At 40.9% G+C, this 26588-nt stretch overlaps 1 protein-coding gene across 2 annotated transcripts in view; it reads right to left on the reverse strand.

The window, feature by feature from the left end:
- Positions 1 to 2361: 2361 nt before the first annotated feature.
- LOC306798969 (ethanolaminephosphotransferase 1-like) overlaps positions 2362 to 26588 on the reverse strand; it is a 51654-nt gene continuing 27427 nt past the window's right edge. Inside the window, exons 6-10 of one of the 2 annotated variants that reach the window (XM_079299416.1) lie at positions 18468 to 18576; positions 8562 to 8610; positions 6352 to 6532; positions 3772 to 3954; positions 2621 to 2752 (exon numbers count right to left, since the gene is read on the reverse strand). In XM_079299416.1, the coding sequence (XP_079155542.1) occupies positions 2687 to 2752; positions 3772 to 3954; positions 6352 to 6532; positions 8562 to 8610; positions 18468 to 18576 (588 nt within the window). In that variant the 3' untranslated portion in view covers positions 2621 to 2686. Of the gene's footprint in view, positions 2753 to 3771; positions 3955 to 6351; positions 6533 to 8561; positions 8611 to 18467; positions 18577 to 26588 lie in introns of both variants that reach the window. The other variant, XM_079299417.1, reaches the window with a different exon arrangement.

Here is a 26588-nt window from a genome sequence, read left to right on the forward strand (position 1 = left end):
GCATGCCCTTGGGTTACTGCAAATGCTCTAAAGCATTAAAAAAAATATATATTTCCAGTTCAGATTGTTGAAAACTTTTGGCCATAATGTTGTGACCAAAAAAATTTATTGTTAGACTGTTAGGTCATCTACATATCTGATTTTGCAAAATAAGTCTGTGACTGTATAGCCCTATGAACAAAAGCATTTCTCTTCCTATTCATTGAACTAGTTGCTATCTACCATAGCTAATAATTCAATATATACACTGTGCAATACATGATTTCTTTTTATACTTCTCTTTGTACATATTGTAGTGACAAATTACTTTAAAGAGGAAAAGGAAAAATATTTGCCATGTTTTCTTATAGAAGGTGAAAAAACTGGCCAGAGGTTAATGTCCTTTAAAAGTGATACTCAGTTTCTCTTTAGAAAGGTACAAGTGCAGGCAGGTTGTGGTACTTCAAGTTTTATAATTTTATTTAATGAATCTTTCAAAATACTCCATTCCAGTGCATCAAATTGCACTGCTTCTGTGACCCTGATTTCCAGCTGTTTCCTAAATAAGTGCAAAACAGATGGAAAAAGGAAGCCTGTTCGCAGAGTTTCTCCAGTAGGATCACGTTCAATTTGGAATTATTTTTATTCATTGTATCCTAATTCTTTTCTCACTAGAATTTCTTCAATACTTGTGATGGAAAAGTGAAATACAACCTGCCTTTATAAAGCAGGTGAGACTTCTGTGGGAGTATATCAGGTATTGGATGTAATCTTTAACTTCATCAAACATTGACATTGCTGGGTGTGTGCAGCAACATCAAACTCGTCACTCCCCTTCAAATACATTCAGAACTGCCTTTTTTGGCAAACCTCATCAAATAAAGAGTCTTCAGACTTACTCCAGCAGAGTCCTTGGGCAGTCATCCCACAGGGAAAGGGCATGACTGTCACAGCAGCAGGGAGGAAGGCTGGGAGGTGCCTCTTGTAGCTGGACTGCAGCGGTGCTGAATGAAGGGCATCCTCCCTTCCCTGCCTCAGCATTACAGCATGAGCTGTCCCCCTGCCTAACTCACACCTGGAGCTGCTTGGACTGTGACTCACCTGATTTGGGGGGTGGGAGCTTCAGTGTGCTTGTTTGGGAGGCGGAACATGGATTCTTTCAAACCTGAAGGAGCATTCTGATATTTCTGCTTTCTGAAGAGGGGAAGCTGATGTGCAGGCTTGTCCCCTGTGGCAAGGGCTGCCTGGGGAAATCAGCCCTGCTGGTGTTGTGGTAGGGCAGCTGCTGTAACAGGCAGGATCAGCTTAAGCTGAAGCTGCTCATACAACTTGCCAGTGCTCAGGTGAAAATATTAATAGGAGTTGCTGATGTAAGGGTAAATTAACGGTGAGGGGAGGGCAGGGGGGAGGAAATGATCAGGCTACTGATAAACCCACAGAAACAGTCTAAAAACTGAAAAGGATGAACTTCAGATTCAGCAGCTCAAAAACTGCACTTCCACCTGGCTTCTGGCAAGTAAGATGGCTAAATAGTAAAAAAAAATGTGCCAGGCTGTCAATCACATCTCTCTGTGCTTACCTTGGGGAAGTGGACAGATTGTTTAATTAGTGCTTCAAGGCCACAAAGGCCCTCTGGCTAGGGCACTGTATGAAAAGAGATGAAACTCAAATTCTTACTCCCTCCTCCAAAGCACACAGAAAACCCATGTGGATTATAGATGAAGGGAGCAGTTTACATCTGCATGCAAACATGTAATGTTTAAAAAAAAATGTTTTCTTGTTTCTTTTTCCTATGACATTTACTAAAACCACAAGAATTTGCTTTAAGCACACAGGCAAATAACGACTTGTTTAGCATTTTGCACTGGTAGATGATGTTGGACTGAAACTAGTTTTGAAGAGAAATATGTGAATCTTTGAAGGTTTGCTGGCCAAATTTATTTTCAGCTGTTTATCTTTGTAGGCTGTATTGTTTGTTGCTACTGAAATATAAACAAAGTGCTTGTTACTGCCTAGAAAATAAATAGAAGGGCCAGCTGCTGCTGTATTAAGCCCGGATTTCTGACAGCTGAGACTCATCTTAATGCTGAGAGTGGGGAAAAAACTGTACATTTCAAAAATACTTTACTGTACCCATAGCTTTGGACCCAGAGCTCATTCTCTTGTCTTCACACATTCATATGAGGTGAGGAAAAGATTGAATGTGCATAAGCCTTTCAGGAGGTTGTGTGGAAGAAATGAGATGTGAGAAAATAAATATGGCAAATGAAGCAGGCACAGATGTCTGAGCGGGAAGGACGTACAGGTTGGGTTTGCATTTCTGGGGTCCCACTGGTGACTAGGCTGGCCAAAACCAGTGCTGGTTATAAACCACCAAAGATCTTGTGTAACTCAGCATGGATTTATCCAGGGCTTTGGACACAGTGGTAAGGAGAAGGAAGACAAAGTGGTAAAGAGGAGAGGCCAGTAACACAGCTTGGTAAAAAGAATAAATACTAAAAGAAGAATTTGGTAAAGTTCTCTGCTGGACAGGCATCTTCCTCTGAGATGAAGCATCTGGCTGCATAGCTCATTGTCGCAGTGGTTCAGATATCTGTACTATTCTATTCTTTGGTTATTTTAATCAGATTCATTCCAACCATTTATCACATCAGAAGAGCTGCAAATCTCCATGTCAAGTGTTACAGTCTGATCGTAGTGCAGGTGTTCACTCCTGGACGCGTTTCTTCAGGGAAAAGATGTAAATGTTCAAGTGCTCACTCAGCTGCCTACCCTGAAGAGAAATTGCAGAGATTAGCAACCTGTTTTGTGTGTGCTTCACAACTCACTGCCTCTCCTTTCCCTGTAAGAGGGGGGAGGACCCAAACACAGCCCTCATGTACTTGGGGATCCCTGAGTACACAGGCATCTTTAAATGTCCAAACAAGAGAATTGTTTTCCTTACATTCTTCTTGCAACACACTGCTGAGAAGTTAAATGGCTACAGGCAAGACTCACAGGTGATATAAACTGTGATGGACCTGGGCCCCTCAGCCAATTGTGAATTTTGACCAGCTATTTCCATTCTGACCCCCACCAACAGCCCCACGTTGATGCTCAAGTAGACTTTACTATGCCACCAATGTCTGCTGACAAGAGGCTGCTTTCAAAGAAAAATCCTTACATCCCAATGGTGTGGCTCAAATAGAAGAATGCTGACCAGCTCCCTCTGAAATGAGACCTTTGCCATGCAAGGTGCTTTAGATGAAAGCTAAAGCCCTTAGAACAGTTGCTAAAGGATCATTTGACAATTTAGAAAAGTGGGCATCAACAAAGTAAAACCTCATTTAAGCAGTAGTTCAGATGACAATGACAAGACTGAAATGTAGGAGACAAAAATGTGCTGGTGAGATTGAATGAACTGGAAAACTGTTCATGTCACCAGCTTGAGAGATGCTAGCAGAGGGCCAAGAAAAAAATGGGACAGCTACTTTGCCTGCAGATTCAAAGCAAAGTTGACCTTATTTTATTATTTCTATTTATGTCACTTGGCATTTTATCTTCCTATTTTTTCAGTCAAGTGACCTTAGGAAGAAAGGCAAAAAAAAGAGGGGAGGAAGCATTCATGCCACACGGGTCGACTGCTAGGTAAAACACATTCTGATTCTAATGGGTTTAAAGCCGAAACCAGTTGGCTACATCGGAATAATTCAAGTCAGTGAAATTGCTGCGCATGCAAGAAACAAAAAACCCCCAAAACATAAAGCCCGATCCCCCCGCCCCCGCCCCCAGCGCCGCCGCGGGCGCGCTCACCACGCAGAGCCCGTAGTGCAGGTGGGCGGCGGTGAGCAGCGCGCTGAGGGCGCCCAGCGCCGCCTCCTCCATGGCGCCCAGCAGCCCCGAGACGGCCGCGCACACCAGCAGCGCCAGCGGCAGCAGGAACCAGTGCAGCAGCTCCGGCACCGTGCCGCTCATCTGGCACACGATCACCCTGCACTGCGGGGAGAGGGATGGGTGAGGAACGCCGCGCCAGCCCCCAAGGACAAGGATCTCTGTTCGCCCCGTGGGATGCTTTGGGTGAGGGGGAAACGAGGCTGCCGCTCAAAATGGGGCTTGTGGCTGGTGAGGAGGCTCTACAGGCCTGTCTGCCGCACTGGGATCTAGAGGACATGGTTACAATTTCCCTTACAATCCATAAGTGCAAGCACATCTTCACAAAAGGGGAATCTGTTTGCCACCTTATGTTTTCACAGAGATTCCCAAAGTTGTGATGCCAAATCAAATGTGCCACTTAATCACTGGGAGAGTGTGCTGGTATTTGAATCACGGCCCTTAACAGAACTATCTTCTGGTTCATTGTACAGAAGGGAGGGAAGACAATATATGACATTTTCACATCCTGTTTTTCTTTTCTAGCACTCCTTTATGTACTAAAACACCAATTTCTTGGCTCAGTCATGGCAGTGGGCTCCCTGGAGATGTAGCTGGGGGCCCAGAGAAAGGGATCCCACTCAGAATGGCAGACAAAAATAATATATAGCGCATGGTTTAACTGAAGGCAATTAGCTTAATTATACTGAGTTCTGGAAACATAATGAGATGAATTGACTTGAAATTGAGTATTTTAAAAGCACACCAAAGTGTTTTGTCCGGTTTAGAATCCTTAAGAAATGTGTCTCGTATATACTGTGCCAGTTACAAAAAAGAAAAGGAATTTAGGCACATCTGAAATATTTTATTGATTTAAGTTTCACTCAAAATTGAACTGTGGTTAAAAATAGATTTTATGTATCCTGAAAGCAGCAGAAGAATGAAAAACTCATTCCCTGTGCAGTGCCTGAAATCTTATGACAGCAGCAGTAGGAGTCTGACCATAGGAAAGAAATACTGCTTGTGCTGTGGAAGCTGAAGAATGCAAAAATAAACCATGAAAAAATAATTAACTTTGAATAATGGAAGAAGTAAGCCTTTGTACCTAATGTTAATATTTTCACTTATATACTCAGTATTGTTTTAATAATGCTGGTTTTATGAGTCCTTTGGGAATCACTACAGAGGGTATCAGAAATTGCTGAAGCAATCTATAAGTTATAATTTTTCTGGCTACATAACTGAACCTGACCATAGGCTGGATTTCACATTGCTTTAAACCATTATTGTACTTATACATTTGGGTGACCATATACATGGTGAAAGGCATGAGAAGTTCCAGACACTGGAACTGGAATGGCAGGCAGAGAACCATGGTTTGCAGTTTGTGGTTTGCAGAACAGGTAATGGAAACAGCGTGTCAGGCTATCATGGAGAAGAGAAGTATTGCCATTACAAGCCTTCCTCTGATGCTGGAGGAAACATCTAAGGGACCAGAAGAGGTGAAAGAAAATGCAGGCTTGATTTTCCACTTAAGAATGTTACAAATTCCAGCTAACACCTATACATTTTTAATGCTTGCTTTTAAAATGATAAAATTTTCAGCTAACATGCATACATTTTTAATTCACACGAGCCTCCAACACTGCAATGTATGTTTTGGGAAAAGTAAAAACGAAGCCTGAAGAGTACTCAGTGTCTGATAAACTGCAAGGCTTCTGCAAGAAACTTCTGGTTTGCCTTACTATTTTCCTTCTGCAAGCATCCTGCCACAATTACTCTTTGCTGGTTAAGATGTATGTGCAGAATGTGCCATCTGCCAAACTCTGAAAGAATTTTCCTTAATGGCATGAAGCAATTGTATTTCTCATTTTGGAATCTCCAGTATTCTCTTAAGAAAAAGGAATAGATTATGTAATGAATAATGCATACAATAAAACATGCATACAATAAAACTTGCACATCTGAAACTCAACTTATTTTTGTGAGATTAAGTCCTTAAGATGGAACTGTTTGATTTGTGACCCTCAGAAATGTACATTCATAGGATACATCTAGCAAACATCACAATTATAATTTGTTTTTCCATTCCTGAATTCAGATTTCTAAAGGGGCTATGCTTTCTCTTTTAAAACCTCACATTTTTGAAGATGGGTCTCATAGCACAAGGCACCTCTAGCCTTTCACATTTTAAACTCCATGTAGCATTGCTCAATGGCAAGGTTTTAGATGGTGTTGGAGACTGTTTTCCTAAGATGACACTAGTCACTATGCTCTAGGGTATTTCTGCTTAAATGCAAGAACACTTTTCTGCTTGGCTGCTCTCCTGGTTTCCCCCAGAGAAGAATGTCCTGGGTTACCTGCAGGGCTCAGCACTGTCTGGCTGCCCATGCCAGAACTACACAGAGGTAGAAGAGCTGTGTGACTGCTGATTTTAACTACATTTTCTGCTCCCTTCTGCTCACTCACCAAAAAAAATAGAAATCTTTCTCTAAATAATACCACCACCTCAAATATACTTACAATAACATTTGAGAAAGCAACCCCAACCATCCATAAAAACAGTCTGGGTTGCTTTGCTAATATGTTGCTTGGAGATAAAACCACCCAGACTGTAAGAAGAACAAACAGCAACAGAGGTGACACAAGAGGTAGCAGTCCTTCATACAGAGAGTCATTCTTCAGTGTTTTCTTTAAATGTGCTCTGGAAATAAATACAATCATTTTGTAGAGAAAGTAAGTTCATCCATTCTATTTCTACACAGTAACTTCAAACTCTAGACCAAACTCAGCCCAATAATACATCTTGTAACCAGTGCAAATGTACTAGATACCAGATATTTTATGAGAAACTGTAGTATACCCAAGTAACATTTATTTCTGGGGTTAAATTATGCTGATTTATTCACATAGTTCCTGATCAGCTTCACTTGCTCACCCTTGTCTGGCAATGGACCAGTAAACAAACACAAAGTGAGCTGCAGTACTCTCAGGTATGCTGGGAATTCTAAATGCATGACTTTAGAGGATGAAGCTTCTAACATGAGACATAAACTTGTTTCAGTCAACACACCCCACGTTTTCAGCAGCAGCAGAGTCAAGCACATGGCTGGCAGGTATTGCTGTTGGTTAAGTCTGGAGGTGATGCTGCCTGATGATCCTGTACATTAGGATTTAGATATACTTTAGTCCAAGTGCAGCCTAAAAGGAGAGGCTTTTTGGCTAATTAGAGTGTAGGAAAATTAATGATGCACTGTGTTTTCTTGGGTATTGTAAGTTGTTTTTTAAAGGGAGTAAATGATTGCATTTTCTGTCAGCTAGGGAAGTGGTAACTCATAGTTCACTATCACTAAGCCATTCCTTCCTACAGCTAGTTGAGAAGAGCAATTCTGTGCTTGAAATGTACTGGGAAATGTCCTGTTTAAAATCTTTGAACATATATATTTATAGAAACAGCTAGACAAAAATCCAAGAAATATCTTTCTCATGCCAAAAAGAAATAATCTACTCCTAAAATAACAACTGAGAACAGGCATCGGACGAAGAAAGAGAGGAAATGATTGGAAAACTCAAATCCAGCTTGTGGATGCATCATTCAAGCAAACCTGACTGGTAGTTTAAAATTCTTGTGCTCTTCTCTTCAGAGGAATGATAAACCCAGCAGAGGCTTGAGAGGAACTGTGTCAAGTGATGACTTGAAAAGGAAAACGTTGAACAAGAGTCCAGACAGGAAAGGAAGGAAACCAAACCCTCAATGTTTGTTGGGGTAAAGGCTGGTACTGCCAGGGGCTGACAAGCACAAGGTGCTTCCCTCCTCCTCTCAGTCATCCCCAAACCAGATTTCCTTGCTCAGCTGGTTCCCAGCCCCCTGCCCCACAGCCCAGCCTTTCTGCAGGTCCTCAGCCTTTCCTGCCCCACATCTCCCAACTCTCCACACTTCCTGCCCCAAACCCAGAGCTGTGCATGCTTTTGGTAACTACAGAGAGCACCACCACAACAACTGCTGTGTAAGAGAGGTGGGATATTGTCTTATAGTCTGTCCAAAATTTAAATGTTGGTATTAGTCTCCATCAATTCCTGAAGACAGGCAGTGACAGTCCCTCCTCCAGGACACTTAGGACCTGAGAGACCTGAAGTGACAGATGAGTGAAATGAGCTAGCAAATACTAGTGGAAGGCAGGCAGCACTAATAAAAATAGGCCACTGGAGTATAAACTAACCATGTATAAAATTCCTGGGTGCAGCAAGCCAGTTCTTAAATGTAATCACAGCTTGCCACCTGCCTAGCTTACATCTGATAGCAATTATCTGCAGACTTCATACAGAGGAGAGTTTTACAGAAGGACCTGGAAGACAATTAAATACTTCACAGAGTGTAGGATGGTCAGCTACAGAATTCCACCCAGCACAGGCAGAAATTACAAATCACACTTGATTGCAAATAAAATGCAATGTTTTTTACTACAGAGCCTTTATCAGTTGACTGTGCAGAACCACTGTGAGACTGCCTGGAGAACAGCCAGTGAAAAGAAAAGGAGAGAGTAGTAAGCATGAAAAAGAAAACAGTCAGATTGTGAAAACTCACCAGAAAAACCTTTTACCACATTATCAGGACATCATCTGGATGAAAGAAGCTAGGCTGCTTCAAGCATTACATTTATTTGTAAATGAGGAAATCATTAAATATACAGAATTAAATAGGAGGTGATAGAACTTAATGTTAATCAACTTACCTGTGAATGTTGTATAGTGTTTGTGGAAATGACAGAAACAAACTGAATCCTGGAAGAGAAAATAATTCATATGTAATTCAACACTGATGACCTCAGAACTTTTTCATATGATAACAGAACTAGTGTGCTATTCTAAAACTGATTCAGTGTTCCTGTACTTATTACAGGATTGAACTGAGTTTGGGGACTTCAGGCAATAATAAAACTGTCCTCTTTTTTTCCCAAAAAAAAGAGCTGCTAGAAATAGTTGCTGATACAGAATTTCCTGTGTAACGAGTGACAAGACTAGAATTTTCTAAAAAATTCTGATCTATCCAATAGATAGAATCAATTATTTTTTTATACAGGTTTCTCTGCTGGACCCAGAACAGCCCTACTTTTCGTGCTGCTGTTTGTCTAGAAAAATCCAAGTCTAACACCAAAAGCCTTTGAGTGAAATATAGAAAGACAATCAACTTCAAGCTGGGCTGTTCACATTAATGGGGAAATAAGTTTATAGTTCAAAATACTAAGGGTCAAATAATGATTTGCTTTGATAATAGAATAGCTGAAATTAATTCATTTTCATGATATGTCCATCATTTGAACAAGTGAGAGTTTTTCACTATTTTAACACAGCTGTGGTGTTTCTGGAGCTCAGCTTGAACCCACAAATTCCCTGCAGAGCTCTTTGGTTTGTACCTTTCCCCACACTTTCTGTGTATTGAGGGCTTTTCCCTGGCCAGTTTGCTGCTTGGAGGTTGCTCTGGGTAGCACATTTCTGCACAGCTTTTTTATTTTAGAGGCTTGGGTGTGGTGCACTAAATTAATATATAATTCCTATTTTATTATAGGGCAAGAAAAGCACTCAGATGTATTAAACTTTCTGGATTTGACCTCAAACATCTTGTTTAAGAAACACTGTGCTGCTAGTACAGAAAAGTAGAAAACTTTAATCTAATTATTAGCAATATGAGGGGGGAATGAATAGAGGAAAGACATGATTTCACATTACTTTATATTGGGGCTAATGTGACATAGAGTCCTGAAAAATGTCAGTGTTTACCCTTCAGTCCTCATCAAGGACATACCCAAGTGTTTAGCATGCCCTGGCCACTGTGGCAACTCAAGAGAAGGAAAATTAAACATGAAAGAATAGTGGAGATCAGGAATGTTGGAAAAGGTAAGTAAAAAGGGATGCAATGGATAATCTATCTCTCCAGTCTTTCTGGTTATCTGCTAAAGAGAAGGAAACAAAGAACTGGGGGAAAAAAAGAAAAGCCAGCCTATAAATAATTTCAGGTATTGCATTTTTTTCATGTTTACCTTTTGGGTTTGCTTTTTAAAACAATTAAGAGTTGTGCTTCTTTATAATGGCAGAAACTCCCTATTGAACAGCTGAAAGATGTGCAAATGAAGTAATATCCCAAGTATTTAGTCAATATATTTCTAAAATTCACAGGCTTCAGAGTGATCTGTGTTTAATGTGCACTCCAGTTTGCTATGTTTTCTATTAGGCAGGGAGCGCTGGTTCAATAAAATCTTGAGTTACGTACAGCAGTTCCAACATCTGTATCACATTAGAGCAGACATGAGACAAAACATTGACTCTTGAGGTTAAATCTAAATTTCCTGCTGCAATCCTGAAGTTTGATTTGTTAGGAGAAAAGCAACCGAGAGGAACAGAAATAGAGGCTAGAACTAGAAATAGAATTCAAAGAGCAATGGTTGCCAACAATTTGTTATTTTTATGAAGTGCCATTTTAGTTAGAAATAACACACTGACCACAAACAGTCCCCCAGCTAGCAAAAAGCCCCTTTCCAAAGGGGGCAGTTCCACCAGTTACTCCCCTGTATTTTTACACGGCTTTGCTTTCAGCACAGTGAAAGAGCAGAGCTGAGGATGCAGCAGGGAAAGCAAAGGGTGTTCCCCCGTTTCTTATGGGATTTTCAGAATTCCATCATTTCCTACAACATGTTGCTTTCCCATCTTTTTTTAGCTAAAGAGGCCTGGCTTGGGGGCTGCTTTTGGTACTCATTAAGCCTGCTTTTTAATTGGCATTAAGGATCCCTTTGTGCCCAGGAGCTAAACTGCTGCATCCGCATTGCTGCCATTCCCTGCTGCTCTGAGGAACAAAAGGTGCAGCCTGGAAAGCAAAGCCACTGCTGGCTCTCTGGAACTCAGCTATCCAGGCACTGCCCAAGTGGTGATCATGGAGCTTTTTGTTGTTGTTGTTTATGGTGTGAAAGTACATATTTTATCTTAAAATAATTTTTTAAGTCCGATTTCAGCGCATTAGATGTTTTTAACACATATGGGAAAATAGAACTCCTCAGGTGTTCTTGGAAGTAGTATACTGGTCTTCCAGGATTTTTTAGTTTATTTTTTAGTATTTTCCTGTTCTTCAGCTGATTTAAATCTGAGACCCAACTGTAAGAACACAGGCCCATATTAAAGGCAGAAATACCAAAGCACAGATGGGTGGCACAGATACACAAGGAATTCCTGTGTCACGCTAGGCTGAAAGTATCAAGCCCAAATCCTCGGATTTAGGTACAATCCTGTTGTCAGTCCTTTGTGTTGCACAATGTAGACTCTCTTTTCAGAGAAATAAACATTTTTAAAGCTCTTTATCAGGAATTATTTTGTTCATATTAAAAAATGCCAAACATGAGCATAAACAAACAAGCAAACAAACAAATCCCAATGCATTCAGAAATTCAGGATTAAAGATAAATCAGAAGTGAAGAAATGAAGGCATTATCTTGTGTTCCAAATATGTATATGTATAAAAGCACACAGATACATTCACAGACATGCATATAAATATGTGTGCACATATTTATATCTATATATGTATATATACATGTGTGTAAAAGACATCAAAAGGTAATTCCCATCAGTCTTAAGGACAACTTCATATTTCATTTAGTGTTTTCAAATTCAATTCCAAACCACTAAGTTGTTGTGTGATAGAGCTGAATAAATTAATAATAATTTTTAAAAGCTAGTACACGATGGATACCATGGTACCTTGTCACAATGTATTTTAATTATGTCAGGGCATTTTAAACGCTCATGTAAATAAATTTAAAGACTACTGAAGATCTACAGGCAGACAGGTTGTTTCCATGACATCCTGCAGTTACTGTGGCTATTGTACCTGATTTGATTCAGGCATTTCTGCAAAATACAGACTTGGTCATTGTAGAGAAAGAGGGAGTATGGCCAGAAACAAACTGCTGACCCTACTGTCAGTTCCAGAAAATGCTGTTTCAGTACCCAATAGCCCCATGCTGGCATTCAGACAAAGCAAACAGCCTGATGCAGGTAGCCACATTTCTGAAAACACAAAACCTCACAGACTGTAAACACTGCTAAATAAAGAAGTGACTCCAAGGCACCTAAACCACTAAACAAGTTATAGTGCTTCAAAGGAAGGACAGCCTTCACTATTTATCTTCTCTATACCTTTGTTATTGTAAATCCCCTTTGTTAGTAAGCTCCTGACTAATGAATCCTCCTTAAAATGTCCTAAGTAAAGCACTGAAATTTTATTTGTTAAGAACTTGCTTTCCTGATAGCTAAAAATTAAAACATACAGAAATGAGACAGTGTGATACAGGGATGTAATTTTAGGCAAACACTGCACTGGAAATTGTGTGAATTTGTTCAGGAAAGTTCCATCCCTGCTGTGCTCCCCCCACAAAAAAATACTCCCCAGAGCATTGATCCCCTGTGGGAGGCAGGGAAGAGGTCTGTGCAGACCTTCTGGGCATATGACACAAGTTGACCAACACTCTAACAGAATGCAGTTCTACTTGCATTTCAGCCTACAAATCAAATACTATCACCCTCCTCTCTCATTTTTCAACTGCTCACACCTTTGCATGGCCTTCTTCAGGAATTGCTTGGCTTTTCCACCTCTAGATTAATAATTCATCATAATCAATATTTGCTGTAAAGAAATGGGATGCTATCATTTACCTTCCTTAGCCACCACACAAGAAAAATTAGATTCAAAACATCCAGGCCTCAATATTAGCTTGAAAAATATTTAAATATCTTTTCCATGGTGTTTTTTCCAAATTCCTTGCGCATTTAGAGCAGCTAGACACATGAAAATATTTTAACACACTGAATGTTTAGCACACTGATCAGTGCCTGGAAGCAAGCTTCATCAAAAGCTGAACATTTAGAAGCACTTGTTACTGGAACAGAAGCTTTTTATGGAACAGTGTGACCTTCTCAGGTATATCTTAAACCGATAACTCTTTTAATTGGTTGTGCAAACACATAATTGCATTTTGAGCTGTCCACTAAAAAACCATTCTATTTCATTAGTATGTAAAATGGCAAACTTAAAACCACTTAGTAGTTGGGAGGGGGACCTTAAAAAACAAATATATAATTTGCAGACCTAATTGAGCCTGTAAAGTCTGAACACATTAGGATGAAAAATACACCCAAAATCCACAGTATGACATGATTTTACAGGGATTAAGAGAAATGAGGTAAACATAAGCACTGTCATTGTGCACAGAGTTGATGTAGGTTTTGGATGTTTAGCATCTAAGATGTTTCTTGAATATATAGATTGTAGAGAGATGCATTTACCATGTTTGTTAAAAAGAGATGTATTTATCATGACTGTTGATTTTATACCTTATTTTCAGTGTCTAAGGAAATACACATGGTATTTATCTTGAACTGAACTGTAAGATAACCTTTAGCATTCAGAGGGACTTAGTACAGAGTGAAGAATTAGTTTATGGATGTAGCTGTTTTTTTGCTGTAGTCCTGTTCACACATCATTCTGTTTCTGGGCACAGCAAGAATTGTGCACCAGAGAAATTAAGTGCTTTTATTTTAAAAGCCCAGGCTGGCTTCCAGAAGGATTCTGCCAGGGGAGCTCCCTTGTCTGACCTTCTCCTGAGCCCCTGAAATGACTCCTCACATCTTAACACCACCAAGCTCATTCCCACCTGCAATCAGCATCCCGTGACACTGCTCTGCCTCCAGCCTTGAACACTCTGCTTTCCTGGGTTATTGTTCTGACTGGTTCAGATGAGTTACTCCAAACATGAACTCAGTGGCTTCTTAAAAATAGATCTCAAGTGACAGGTGAGTATTTCACACCCTTTACTTTAACAGGGCCTTGTACAATCTGTCACAACAATGCCTTAATAAATGTTAAATTGGTGACAGACATGTAGAAGCCAACTCATGTTAACCACACTTCTCAAACAGGACTGGTCAAAGCCTGTCGGAGCAATAACATTTTGGAAACATAGCACTTGATGTTTAATCAGCAAGTCATCACTAGGCAGAACCATCAGCCACTTCATCAAACAAACAAACATCAGCACTGGGAACTATAGGAAATCACTACAGAATGACTTGTCATTCCATAGGGGTCAGAAACTATCCACAATTTGACTGTGGCCTCCTAAAGAGTTTCTGACACTGAAAAAGAGGCAGGCTGCTGTATGAACACCCATGGCAAGGACCTGTGTGTCCTTTGATACACAGGATGTAGCACAGTGTAAGTACAAGACACTGTTTTAGAGGGGTAACTGTGCTTTCACACTATGATGGAATTCAAATAATTGGCATGTTTTAAATGTTACAGCTTAGCCTCATCATTAGTTTTCTGCTGCTATTATCTGTTCATTTACGTTTTCTAGCTCAGGGAAGAGTAACCCTCAAGGAAAACACTTTGTAGAAGTCAGCATAGAGCCCAAAGCCATGCACCTCATAGGAAAAAATTCTGAATGTTTTGGCCCCATCTCTAAAACAAAGTTCAAGTTTCAGATCTCTGACAGATGTTAATACTCAATTCACATTTCATGTTCAAACATGCACTTTGAAAACTTGTTTCAGCTTTGCCACAGGCTTCAGTAGCCAGATCTGGGCACTGTTGACCACACATGGTGGACTCAAACATGACACCATGTCTGGGTTACAGAATAGTCTGCCCGTGTGCCACACACTGATGAAGTATAACATATCCACTCCATGCTTAAGTGATCCTTTTCCCACGAAGTCTATTCTTGTGGTTGCAATTAATACTGAGAAAGAGCAGGAAACTGCGCATCCAGGCATCATATTTCCAACTTGCCTTTCTAAGGAATGAAGCTGATGTGCTAGCTCTGCTTGTTTGTGTACATCCCATCATAAGTTCCAAGCCCTCAGTCAATTTTGAACAAAAGAATATACCAAAAGATATTTCCAGTAAGATGCATGTTTCCAGTGAGGAAAGGACTGTAGCCTGAACTCAAACCTTATTAGATAATATAAAATCTTCATACAAGCAGGTATGAAGGTCCCAAACATGGGAAATGCTTCATGCAGAGCATGCTCATTTAATAGCAATGTGAGACAGAAACCATCATCAATTAGTAATGCTGCTCCCTGGACTACAGATGCCTACCTGTCAGTGAAAATCTTACAAAGTCTACAGCATCATTTGTGGTACTAGAATTTATGTGCAGAACTGACTGCTTTAAAAAGCTTATTGTAAATAATTTATATTGCTCTCAACCTGATAGCACAGTGACAGGGAACCTCAGGCATTTGGGATGCCCTGGAGGGGTGAAAATAAATGGTAGCTCTCACCCCAGTGCTGCCCTTTGAAGGGACCCTAGTTAGCCAGATACTGCTATGGGACAATTGTGTTTAAGTCCCAAGAGAGCTTTTGGAGTGTCATCCACAGGAGCCCTGATGAGTGCAGAAGTAATTAGTTCCAGATGAGCAGACAGGCACATAACTCTAAAAGGGTCTGTCTGCTCCCATGCTGGGAGAGAAAAGGCATCTCTGCCCAGCAGCCAGGTCAACAAGCTCTGGAAACAAGGTAAGGACCTTCCTCATTGATCCATGGTCCAGCTAAGTGTGTGTGTTGGAGCTGAAGGATGGAATTGCATTCACTGCCAGTGAAAATTACAGGATTACATTAGCTGGGTAGCTGACAAATTCCCATAAAATACTATGCTGAAGTTTCTCTATTTCACAGGGTAGTCCTCTGAGGTCACTGCTCAGCAGCTTAAGACTTGGCTTTCCTACAGGTGTTCACAGTGTGCCAGACAGTTCCCAGGAATATACATAAAGCTCTCTATCCTAAAACATCTAATCTAAACACCAGCATTGCTGCACTTCTATGTATATCTTTGTGTGTTCTGGCACCTGATAAAAGCTCCATTATTTTCAACGAGTGAGTGTCACCTGGTGATACCACAGCTTCCTCTGAGGAGGTGCTCTCACAGAGTTCATCCTTAGGTTATACATGGGTTATTTTTTTTTTCACAGAAAACTCCAGGAAAGACATCTGAAAAACACTCCTGTGCATCTCGTTTGGACTCCTTCCCACCACAGAAGGCACGAGCTACAGCCCAGATGCTGTCGGAGGAGCGACGGATCAGCAGCTGAACTCCTGTTGTGTACAGAACAGTAAAAGCACCAAACAAATGCCAAGTATTGATGGAGCAGCTACAGGTTCCTTGTTAGAAGGACCACTAGTGACTACTAAATGCCATCAGTTGGTTAAGCACAGGCATTTATGTTTAATGGCTCCTCTCAGGATCCTGGGAAACTCGCTTGTAAAAAGCATCAGAGGCCCACTTTGTGTTTAACTAGCCACAAAGGCATTTAACTGAGCAAGCCAGAGTGGCCTCTCTGATACAAATGGTTCTGGCTGAGCAAGACACACTTGTTGCAGTCTCTCTAAGGGAGAGAAAACTGAATCTTCCTGACTGCTTGGCCCTAGGTGTAGGTTAAGTACTTTTTTTCTGCAGCCATAGTGGGGCCCTGCAATTTACCAAAAGCTTCTAAAAACTTGACATATCCCTAGTCACTGTACATGGGCTACCCAGTGATAACCACCTTACTGCTGAGCTGAGATTCAAATGTGACATGGTAGTGCTTTCTGGACCAGCATGACCCTTAGTGGAAGTATTCTACTTTTTTTATATTTAAACTTAGTGTCAGTTTCTAAGAGATTTGCTAAGCACTATGATGATTCTGTAATATAGAGTCGACCAAGACTATTATTTTGCATGCTTTAAACCCATATTTAACTTCAACTGATTTGCAAAACTTGTCATTGTGGATAGTGTACTAGAAGCAAGGTTTTTGGAGAAACCTATTGGCTCCTACTTAAACCTACTCTGCTTGGGACAATGATGGAAAACATACTATTCTGTGCTTACCAATCCATTCATACAAGCATACCACAGAAGAGAGAAGCAGTACTTCTTTCTAGTGTTAATGGAACAGTCCATTAAACATTGCTTTGCAGCTGGTTCTGGCAGAGTATGAAAAAGGATGCTCACCCCTGCAGATCTGATAATGCTGAAATGCTTCCCTTCCACAAATATTCCTACTATGGGGAACAGTTTGAATTAAACCTTCATCCATGGCTTACCAAGTGCAAGGGAAGCCATCAGAGTACTCCCTGACTGGACTGTCATGTGTCTTAGTGACAGGAGACAAGAATCAGGCACTGATGTGTGTGGCACAGAACAAGCATGTTCAGTGGGCTGGCCCCTGCCAGCACCTAACACTGCCCTAGCCTGCCCATTCTGGGTGAGTCAGCTGAACTCCTGCTGAGTACAGAACAGTAAAAGCACCAAACTCACCAGAGTGGTGACCATCCATCTCCCCTGGGCTTGCAGTGCTGCTTCAAGAGCACAAATCACTCCCTGTCTACAGCTACACCTCTGCCAAAGGTGAATAACCCACTGACTATTGAAAAAGCAACCACTGTCTTTTCACCCTTCTTTTCTTTTCCTCAGAGTGCCTAAATCAGTCTGACTAGAAAAAGACTGTATAATCTTGGTCACCCACTGTTGGTTTTATACTCAGGGTAAAGCACAAAACCCTGTCCTTGCACACCCTGCTCATGAGGAAGCACAGCCTGAGCACAGGGTCCTTTCTAATCTGGGAGTCCTGGGGAACAGTGCTGGGGCAGGTGGTACCTGCTGAGAGCCTTGCCATGGGGAGAGGGTGGTAAGAGCACACACCAGTGCAAAGTGCTCAAATGGCTCAGCTGGCTGGGGTAAGCACCTATAACCAAGCCCTCCCTTTGGCTCAAGGGCAGAAGACACTTCTTGGGATGCAAGCCTAGAGTGTTTGTGTCAAACAGTATTTTGGGGCCCTCTTCTCACCACTTGTATGCTCATACAAAAATCTCCAAAATGCATATGCTAATTTCTTCACCTTCCAAGCAACACATCAAAGCCATTTTGCATACACAGATTTTCAGCTAAGGCTTCTATATTTTTAACTCATTAAAATGTAACTGCTCTTGTTCTCAGTCCTGATATAGGAGTCAAAAAACATTCAATGCTCATTTCAAACTACACTGACAGTATCAAATAATGACCAAGTAGGCTATTGCTGTGTATGAAAAATAAATCTCTTCTGTTTGCAAAGGAATTCTAAAGAAGAGCTTAGAAACTACCTGGATTTATTCATATTTATAGTTGTGCATTTAAGGTTATTTAAATAATTCCCTCTCTCATTCCCTCTGTTCATAATGTTTTGGAACATAGTATGCTCCAGGCCAAAACATTAAACTTAGAATATACATAAATGTAAGTGACATTTTACCTGAGTGACATGAGGAGCTCCTGAGACTTTAGGAGCCCAGCCAGCAAGCACACTGCACTGAATTGCACATGAAGATAAGGAATATTTTCTATATTATTTGTGTGTAGCATATAGTAATTTAGTGAGGAAACAATTTTCCAAAATTAGCTACTTTTAAAAATTTTTCTGGTATTAACCCTTTTAGTCATCTCTATTCATGTATTTTTGGACTAGCCAACACTTACAAAAGTAAAACCCAGAAAAAAAGGAGAGAAATATAAAAAATATCAAATCAAAATAATTAAAAAGCAGCACACTTTTGCATAGATCTGGACACTTACCTATAAGCAGGATAACTAACACATCTGTAATGTAATAACCAAACAGCAAAGGCTTCTGCCAGATCTCCACACCAACAGTACCAGTGAGCAGATATGCTGCTATTAACACCTACAGAAAAAAAACCAAAACAAATCTTATTTTCAATCCTTTATGTCTAAAGGTAGAGAATTTCACTTATCATCTTAATACAAATGCAAAAGTAAAAAAAAATAAGAATCTGTTAGCTACCTCCAGACCCTACTTTACCATGGCTAAACAATTACTTCTAAGCAGTGAAGCAACTTGCAGGGTCACCAAGAGAATTATTTGAAATGTATAAAATATGGCAAGAAAGCAATTTCCCTGGTAGTGTGTGCATCTGTCAGTATGTGGTAAGTATTACTGATTTACCTTTTCAAAATACCTAAATCCACTTTTAATTCCAGGTCTCCCCACTGCATATGCACTTCCCTGTTTTAGGTTACAGACTTCAGAATTAGCAACGTGGTTATTTTTGCAGCTCTGCCCTTTGAACTGATATCAGAATAACTGGGGGGGAGGGGGGGGGGGGAAGAACCCTAAGCTTACCTGAAAGAGTAATAAAAACATTCAATTAGTTTTGCCATAGGACCCATAAGGGGCTGCATGTTTCATGGTACACCAGCTCTAAATTAAATTGACAACGTTAATTACAATGCCATTTACAAAACTGCATATTCATCTGTTTATTCCCAGGGTACACTCAGTAACCTTTATATTTTCCATGCAATGCAGTTTCTTACTCTGTGATGAAAAATGGTTTCCAGCTTTACTTGTATTACAGACTTTACTATTTATTTACGTTTTTTAATACTATTTTTTTCTATGTATGTGTTTTCCCCATCTGAACTTCAACAAGCGTATTTCTAGTCTTCTATTATATTCTAACTCAAAGATACACCGAAAATCTCTTTGTTAATTAACAGGCTTTTTAAGATCAGAGATTAGGAGCAGAATGCTGATGTCATTTAAATTTCCATAACATGTAGATAAATACTACATTTGATTTCACTTACTTCTCTGTATCTGAAATCAAGATTCTTGCCCTGTCAATATGTAGATATTTAAGAGGTTTTGCTTGGATTTTGCATTGTGGAACAGGATGTTTGAATTGCCTCTGCAAGAATGAGCAGCACAACAGATTTGCAGCAGGGAAGAGCAGGTGAGTGCTTGGCTTGGGCCACTGCAGACTGTGAGTCCAATTTTGGTCTAAGTGAAGGACATGTATAATGGGTTTGCAATGCACTGCATCAGAGCTAACATTTGGCTTCCTGAAGAAGTTGTATTACATTACCCATAAGACATGATGGAATGGAATCCTGACCCCATCAAAGTTGATGGTAAGACTCCAACTGGCTTTGACAGAGCCTGCATTTACCCTCACACGTTGAATCCTGAACAGACTTTTTGGCAAGTGATGAAAGAGGAATTTCAGTATTAACCATTATTACAGACAGTACTTTTGGCAGGGCAGCCATGAGCACCACTGTCAGATGTCAGTGCATGTCTAGGAACAGCAGGGTGGATGCAATGGGCTCTCACAGGGAATGCCCTGCCCTGGGATCTGGTGATGCAAGTCTCCCAGATCGAGACTGCCTCTTAACAGATGCAGCATATGAAAAAAAATCACTCCTTGGCTTCAAAATTTTTGGTATATTGTTTTTTAAGGACTCATCACTTTGACTACACTGAAGCAGTCTCCTGCTTTAGAAAGCAGACCTCCTTTAGAAAGCTGGAAGGATGAGAAAATGGCTGTCCCCTTTGATCTAAGTTATAATAGCAAAAAACTGAAGATTGTCAAAATTATTAGCAAAGCCTAAGTCTGTTAATCAGCTGAATAAAATGCTTTTAAAGGCACTGCTGGTAAAGAAAAAAAGCAAAGCAGTGTTCCTAAGTGCAACTGAATAATTCTCCTTAAGAAAAGATGGCTAAGTTTTCCACTTATCTCTCTACCATCAACCAGCTTTAGTACTTTTCAGATATAAATATAGCATTTAGCAAGTAAAATAATTGCAGCCTTTTGATTTTTGTGGCCAGTTTTTGGTAGCAGGGGTGCTACAAGGGAGGCTTCTTGAAGCCTTTCCCATGTACAGCAGAGCCAATGTTAGCCAGCTCCAGCAGGGAATCACCACTGGCCAAGGCTGTGCTCACCAGAAATGGTGACAATGCCTCTGGGATAACATATTTTAAAAGGGAAAAAAAATCCCTTATTGTGCAGTTCTAATTGCTGCCAGAGAAGAAGGGATATGGGAGGGGATCAGCCCTGTACACACCAGGATCAGTGCAGAAGAAGGGACAGGAGGTGCTCCAGGCACCAGAGCTGAGATTCCCCTGCAGCCCAAGGTGCAGCCCATGGTGAGGCAGCTGGGTCCCTGCAGCCCATGGATGTCCAGGGACATGCAGAGATCACCTGCAAGCCCCCACACCAGGGCAGGTGGGTGCCTGAGAGGAAGCTGTGAACCTGCAGGAGGCCCATGCTGGAGCAGGGTCCTGGCAGGGATCTGCAGATCCATGGAGAGAGGAGCCCATGCTGGAGCAGGGTCCTGGCAGGGATCTGCAGATCCATGGAGAGAGGAGCCCATGCTGGAGCAGGGTCCTGGCAGGGATCTGCAGATCCATGGAGAGAGGAGCCCATGCTGGAGCAGGGTCCTGGCAGCACTGGAGATCCTGTGGGGGACCCACGCTGGAGCAGGCTGTGCCTGAATGACTGCACCCAGTGCAGCAGTTCATGAAGAACTGCAGCCCATGGGATGGACTCACATTGGAGCTCACAGGGAACTGCCTCCCTTGGGAGGAGCCCCACTCTGGAGCAGAGGGAAGACTCCTCTTCCTGAGCAGCAGAAGAAACAACCTATAATGAACTGACCATAACCCCCATTCCCTGCCTCCCTGTGCCAGTGGGGGAGTGGAGGTAGAACCCAGGAAGAAGGGAGAGGTGGGACAAAGGTGTTTTTAAGATTTCTCTTACTTCTCATTATCCTGCTTTGATTTTGATTCATAAGAAATTCAGTTATCCCTAAGCTGAATCTGTTTTGCCCATGATAGCAATGAGTGATCTCTCCCTGTCCTTCTAACAACTCATGAGCCTTTCATTACATTTTCTCTTCTCTTCTCTGTCCAGTTTTAGAGGGATAGAACAGCTTTGGTGGGTGCCTGGCATCCACCACAATACCACAAGTGAGAACAACAGCAAGGTAATGTAGATGGGTACAATCCTGGATTCCAACTCTTAGCAGCATCTGACCAGGAATATTTTTGGCTTTCCAAGACCTTCTCTGTGAGGATGAGAAATATTATGCTGAGAAAAATGTGGAAATACAAGGTGTTAATTTGTAGGCTCTTGGATATAGCTGACAGCAGGACAGCTGGATTCTGAGCATGGGTTCCCTATCTTGCCATAGTTTTGCAAATAACAGCAACACAGTCACATTTGTTCCTGTGTAAAATCAGAATAATTCTTTGATGTGGCATTGGGAAAATTCTATATAAAAATAAGGCTGTATAACCCCTGAAAGTCTTCTATCTTCTAGCCTCTTACCTGTTCTCTAAAATACGTGATATTTTTTAGATTGTGTATGTGTACATACATTTTTTCTTACCATTGAGTTACCACTTCTGTTTTACACACAGGCACATTTAGTATGCTGTGTGATATTCTACATGATGAAAAAAAAATAAGAAATCAAATATTTTGTCATCTTTTAAAAAAACATGGATATGCTTTTAAACTCTTTATGAATTCACAAAAATCTGATATTAATCTTACTCTAATATTCAAATTCACTAGCATATTGCTATAGTATTAATTGCTCATGTATTGAAATATTTTCCATTAACACAATGCTTAAAATAAACATCTAGAAAGCAAAGTAATTTAAAATACAAGGCTACTTTATTCTTCTGATAATAAATGTGACATTGCCTAAAAGACTGATTTTTTACAAGCTGTTTCAATACGAGTTAGCTTTAATGTAATGTGCAATTTTTCCACTTAATTTTTTATCAGGTTTTTTTTTTTTTCTTTCAATAAATAGTTGAAGGTTGCAAATCTTAGACTTCTGAAAAAATTTACCTAAAAAGATCACTTTGAATTTAGACATTATAGACAAATAGTTAAAGGTGCATGGAAGATTAATTAATCAAGAAAGATTTGTGGGGAATCAAGTGGTTAAGAATGAAGCAGCCTGCTGCAGAAAAAGCCTGTGCACAGCAGGTTCTTCTGTTCAGATTTCACATGGATGCACCATGGGCTCCCCTCAGATAATTGAGTATTGAGATCAGTTTCCAGCCATGTCTGGAGGCAGCTTGAAGCAGACACCATGGTCTGGCCAGCACTGCTTCCCCTCTGCTATCACTTCTCTTCAACAATTCCATTGTGCTCCAGCTTTGGAACTAAGTAATAATATTTTTTCTTCACAAGAAATGCTGTGCTTTCCACAGACACTTCAAATTAGAAAAGCTCTGAAAGTGAATGTACTTTCAACTGAAATTAAATTGTGAATGCTGATAATGTGACCAAAGAACAAGATATTTGCATCCTTATTTTGCTTTTCAATAGGAAAGATTTTTGCCCCTTAGACGAGGTAGAAATGTTTTCAAGATGCAATGTTGCATAGTTTGGAATTTCTCTGCCAGTTCCTGAAACACTGGCTGTCACAGTACATCCCTGGAAAAGGTCATATGGAACATATTTCAGCATGGGTTTTGTAAATAAGTTTGCCAAAAGAAAACCTGGTATATGGCACCCATGAAAGAAACCTTCCCCAGAGAAAAGGAAGTTCCACAATTTTCAGTTGCTAGGAGCATCATATACTTTCATTTATTCTGAGTTCCAAGGCAGGCAGAGGTTCTCCCAGAGGCTATAGGTGGTCCTTGCCCAAAGCCATCAGGAGGGAGCAGCTGGAAAAGCACCTCAGACTGAAACCCTGGGACTCATGGTCCAAGCACCCATCCCTTCAGGCACAACTCTCTCTATATGTGGGATTTCTGGTCCTCCTCTCCCTGCAGGGCAAGGGTTGGGCCAGAGGGAGCTGCCTGTTGGCTGGGGAGTGGGAGAGGAAGGAGAGTGGAATTGTCTGGGTCACTGCAGCTCTCACACAGCCCTTCACACTTTTAAATTTTAATTAAGAATATAAAGGGTATCTCCTGTTACACTTAAGGCAGCACCAATGGAGCAGAGGTATCATTACATTATATTAAGGAAAAATTAGTACTTTGTTCCCCTGCTGTGAACTCAACTGCAATGGCTTATGAAAAGCAACAGCAGGATTAGGTGAGTATTTCATTAGGGTGATATTAAATCCTACAGAAAGAAAACAGATTCTTTTTAAACAAAACAGGATGATGTCTGTGAAAATTAACATATGGCATGAAGCCAGAAATTTTAATTTCTCAGAAAAGCTTTGTCTTTTTTTTCTTTTTCTCCAAGAAACCTTATTTGCAGCAATTAGCTTTCTTTGGTTTGTCTTATCACAAAAATAAAACTCCTTGTTTTCACAAGATGTATCCATGGCAATTTCTTACAGATCATTAGCCTTTTCTTCAGACTTTTGGAATTTCCAATAGCTGTGCTGACTCAAAAGTGTACAAAAATGGTCTAGATGCTATGGTACAGAGGCTCCTCTCCCTGCACCTTTTCCTGCTGCTCAGGAATCAGCACAGGATCGATCCTTGTCCAGGAGGGAGTACAGACAGGAATAGCTCTCCCTGCTGCATCTGCTGCCACCTTGAATCTGGATCCACTGACACAACACCCTTCTGACCAAGCATCTCTCAGACACACTACAGCCATTTTTCAAGTTTACAAACCACAGCTTCCTGCAAATTATTGTCTGCTGTAATCAAAGCTAATTGGAGTGCCAATTACAGCCCAGCTAGCCTAATTGGGTTACCAGTTCTGATGAGTCATCAAGTCACAGAAAAACGTGATGTGCATAAGTCCCACGGCTTGCTGTGTCTATAACGAGGTATTTTGTCATGAGGAACAGCATCTCTTTCCCCACCACAGCTAAGGCAGAGCAGGCTGTGTTCATGCACAGCAAAGCTGACTCAGCAGCAGTGTCCTGGGGGCCACATGCCAGTTAAGTGCTCATTAAGGTCATCAATTCTCTCTTTGCACACTGACAGTAACTATTGTTTTTCTTGAGCTCTGTGGTGATAACAAAGCCCAAAATTCCTGGCTACCAACAAGCCTAAAAGCAGAAGCAGGGGTCTAGACCACATGAGTGTGACATGACACTGCAACAGCATCAAGTTGTAGGTGAAATAAAAGATAGGACAGAAAAGCACATTCCTGCAGCAATCCGGCTAGGAATGCCATGGAAGAAATACTGAACTAAACATTGTGAATCAGTCTGGAAGCAGCTAGTGAGTGCTTTCACACTCTCTGTCTCTAAATGTGACTGTGGGAATACCTGGCAGAGAAGCAAGGGGAAAAAAAACCCAGCAAGAGGGATGTTATCTTTCTTACTCATCATCAGCCATTTGCTATTGTCCCCAGTATCCTCTAAGTTATTGGAGATGAAGAGCTGTCTTTAATAGTGCACATATCATATAAATTTGCTGAATGGGTTTACCAAATGTTTAGGGGAATTAAGATCTTTTACTAGTCAGTAGAACTGGAAAAAAAAAAAATTTGTACTTCCTGGTGTATATGTAATTTGGACTAATGGAAAAATACCACCTTGAGATACAAATTCTGCCTTCTCTGTTCATAGGCAATCACAACCACAACTGCTATTTTTGTACAGATGGGAAAACTGACAAACAGAGATTTCAACAGTACAGTCTTCCACCACTGCTGATGACTGTGCTAAATAGCATCAAAATATCCTCACATTTACAAGCTTATTGCTTTGACTGTAACCAAGTCATCACAGAAGGTACTAAAAAGCAAGACAGCAGTTCAGTTGGGGAACAGGAAACAGCACGTGTTAGCACCTTGCATCCCAGTTAATCAAAGCAGTTTACAAACTTTACTGATATTCAGCCTTGCCACAAATTTGTCAGGCAGGGAAATACTGCTACCATTATTTCCCAGATGAGAAAACAGGGCCACAGGCACAGGTCACTAACAGGCACAGGCAGAGTTAACAGCACTGCTCTGCTTGTTTTCCCAGATTTAACCACAAATACAGTTTGGATGCTGGAGCAACACAGCAGAGCTTTCTAAACATTCACATGTACAGTGATCATCTGAGCAATTAGTGAAATAGGCTTGAGCAAAGCTATTCCTCTCCTGCTGGAGAAGCCTGACACAGACATGGCTGGAACTTGCAGACCAGCTGGCTGCCTAATGTCTTAGTCCTGAGCCAACTTCTTCTCCCAAAACTTATTTCTAGGGGACACTGATGCATCACAGCTGGACCACCATCTCTGAGTTGTTCTCAAACCACTGGATTCTGATTATGTTTACAGCACTACATCTGCAGCCATTAATTTGGATACTGTATTTCCATTAAAACACACATTTGAGTATTTGTCAAACTTCCTTTCAATTATTTGGCTGTACCTTTCATCTTATGTCTGTAACAGGAAGCTCAGAAGACTGACTGTGCTCTTCAGGCTGCAAGACCTTGGCTATCTGAGACACAGATAAGCCAGCTCACAGAAATCCCAGTGCTGGACCATTGGAAGTGCACTGAGCTTGTTGATATTGCTACTCATCCGTGCACTGAGGACACCATTCACTGTGGTGCCCTGGGCATGTTTTCTGAAGAGGTCCACCTCAGGACAGGGCTGTAAACCAGACAAGAACTCAGCTTGTGCTGACTGTGGGCTGATAAGTAATTCATGTTACTGAATGTCTATGACTTTTTGACATCCATGATGACTGACTTTTTTTTTTCCAAGATAGAACTCATTTGACAACAGTTACTGCTCTCTGCACAGGTACAATGCTATTTCCATTACCACATTTGCTCTAAAACAGAGTAGAATTGAGAAGGTCTGGTAGTGTATAACTGTGTAATTACTGTTAATAGATACTACTTGGACTAATTCACATTGTGCCTCACAACCTGGTGTTGGGGGAAATTGCTTGGGCCTTCAGATAGCATAGTAAATTTTGTCAATATCACAAATCAAGCACAGGTAAATGACAT

The sequence above is a fragment of the Erithacus rubecula genome, assembly GCF_903797595.1.
Source record: "Erithacus rubecula genome assembly, chromosome: 3".
Taxonomy (NCBI): domain Eukaryota; kingdom Metazoa; phylum Chordata; class Aves; order Passeriformes; family Muscicapidae; genus Erithacus; species Erithacus rubecula.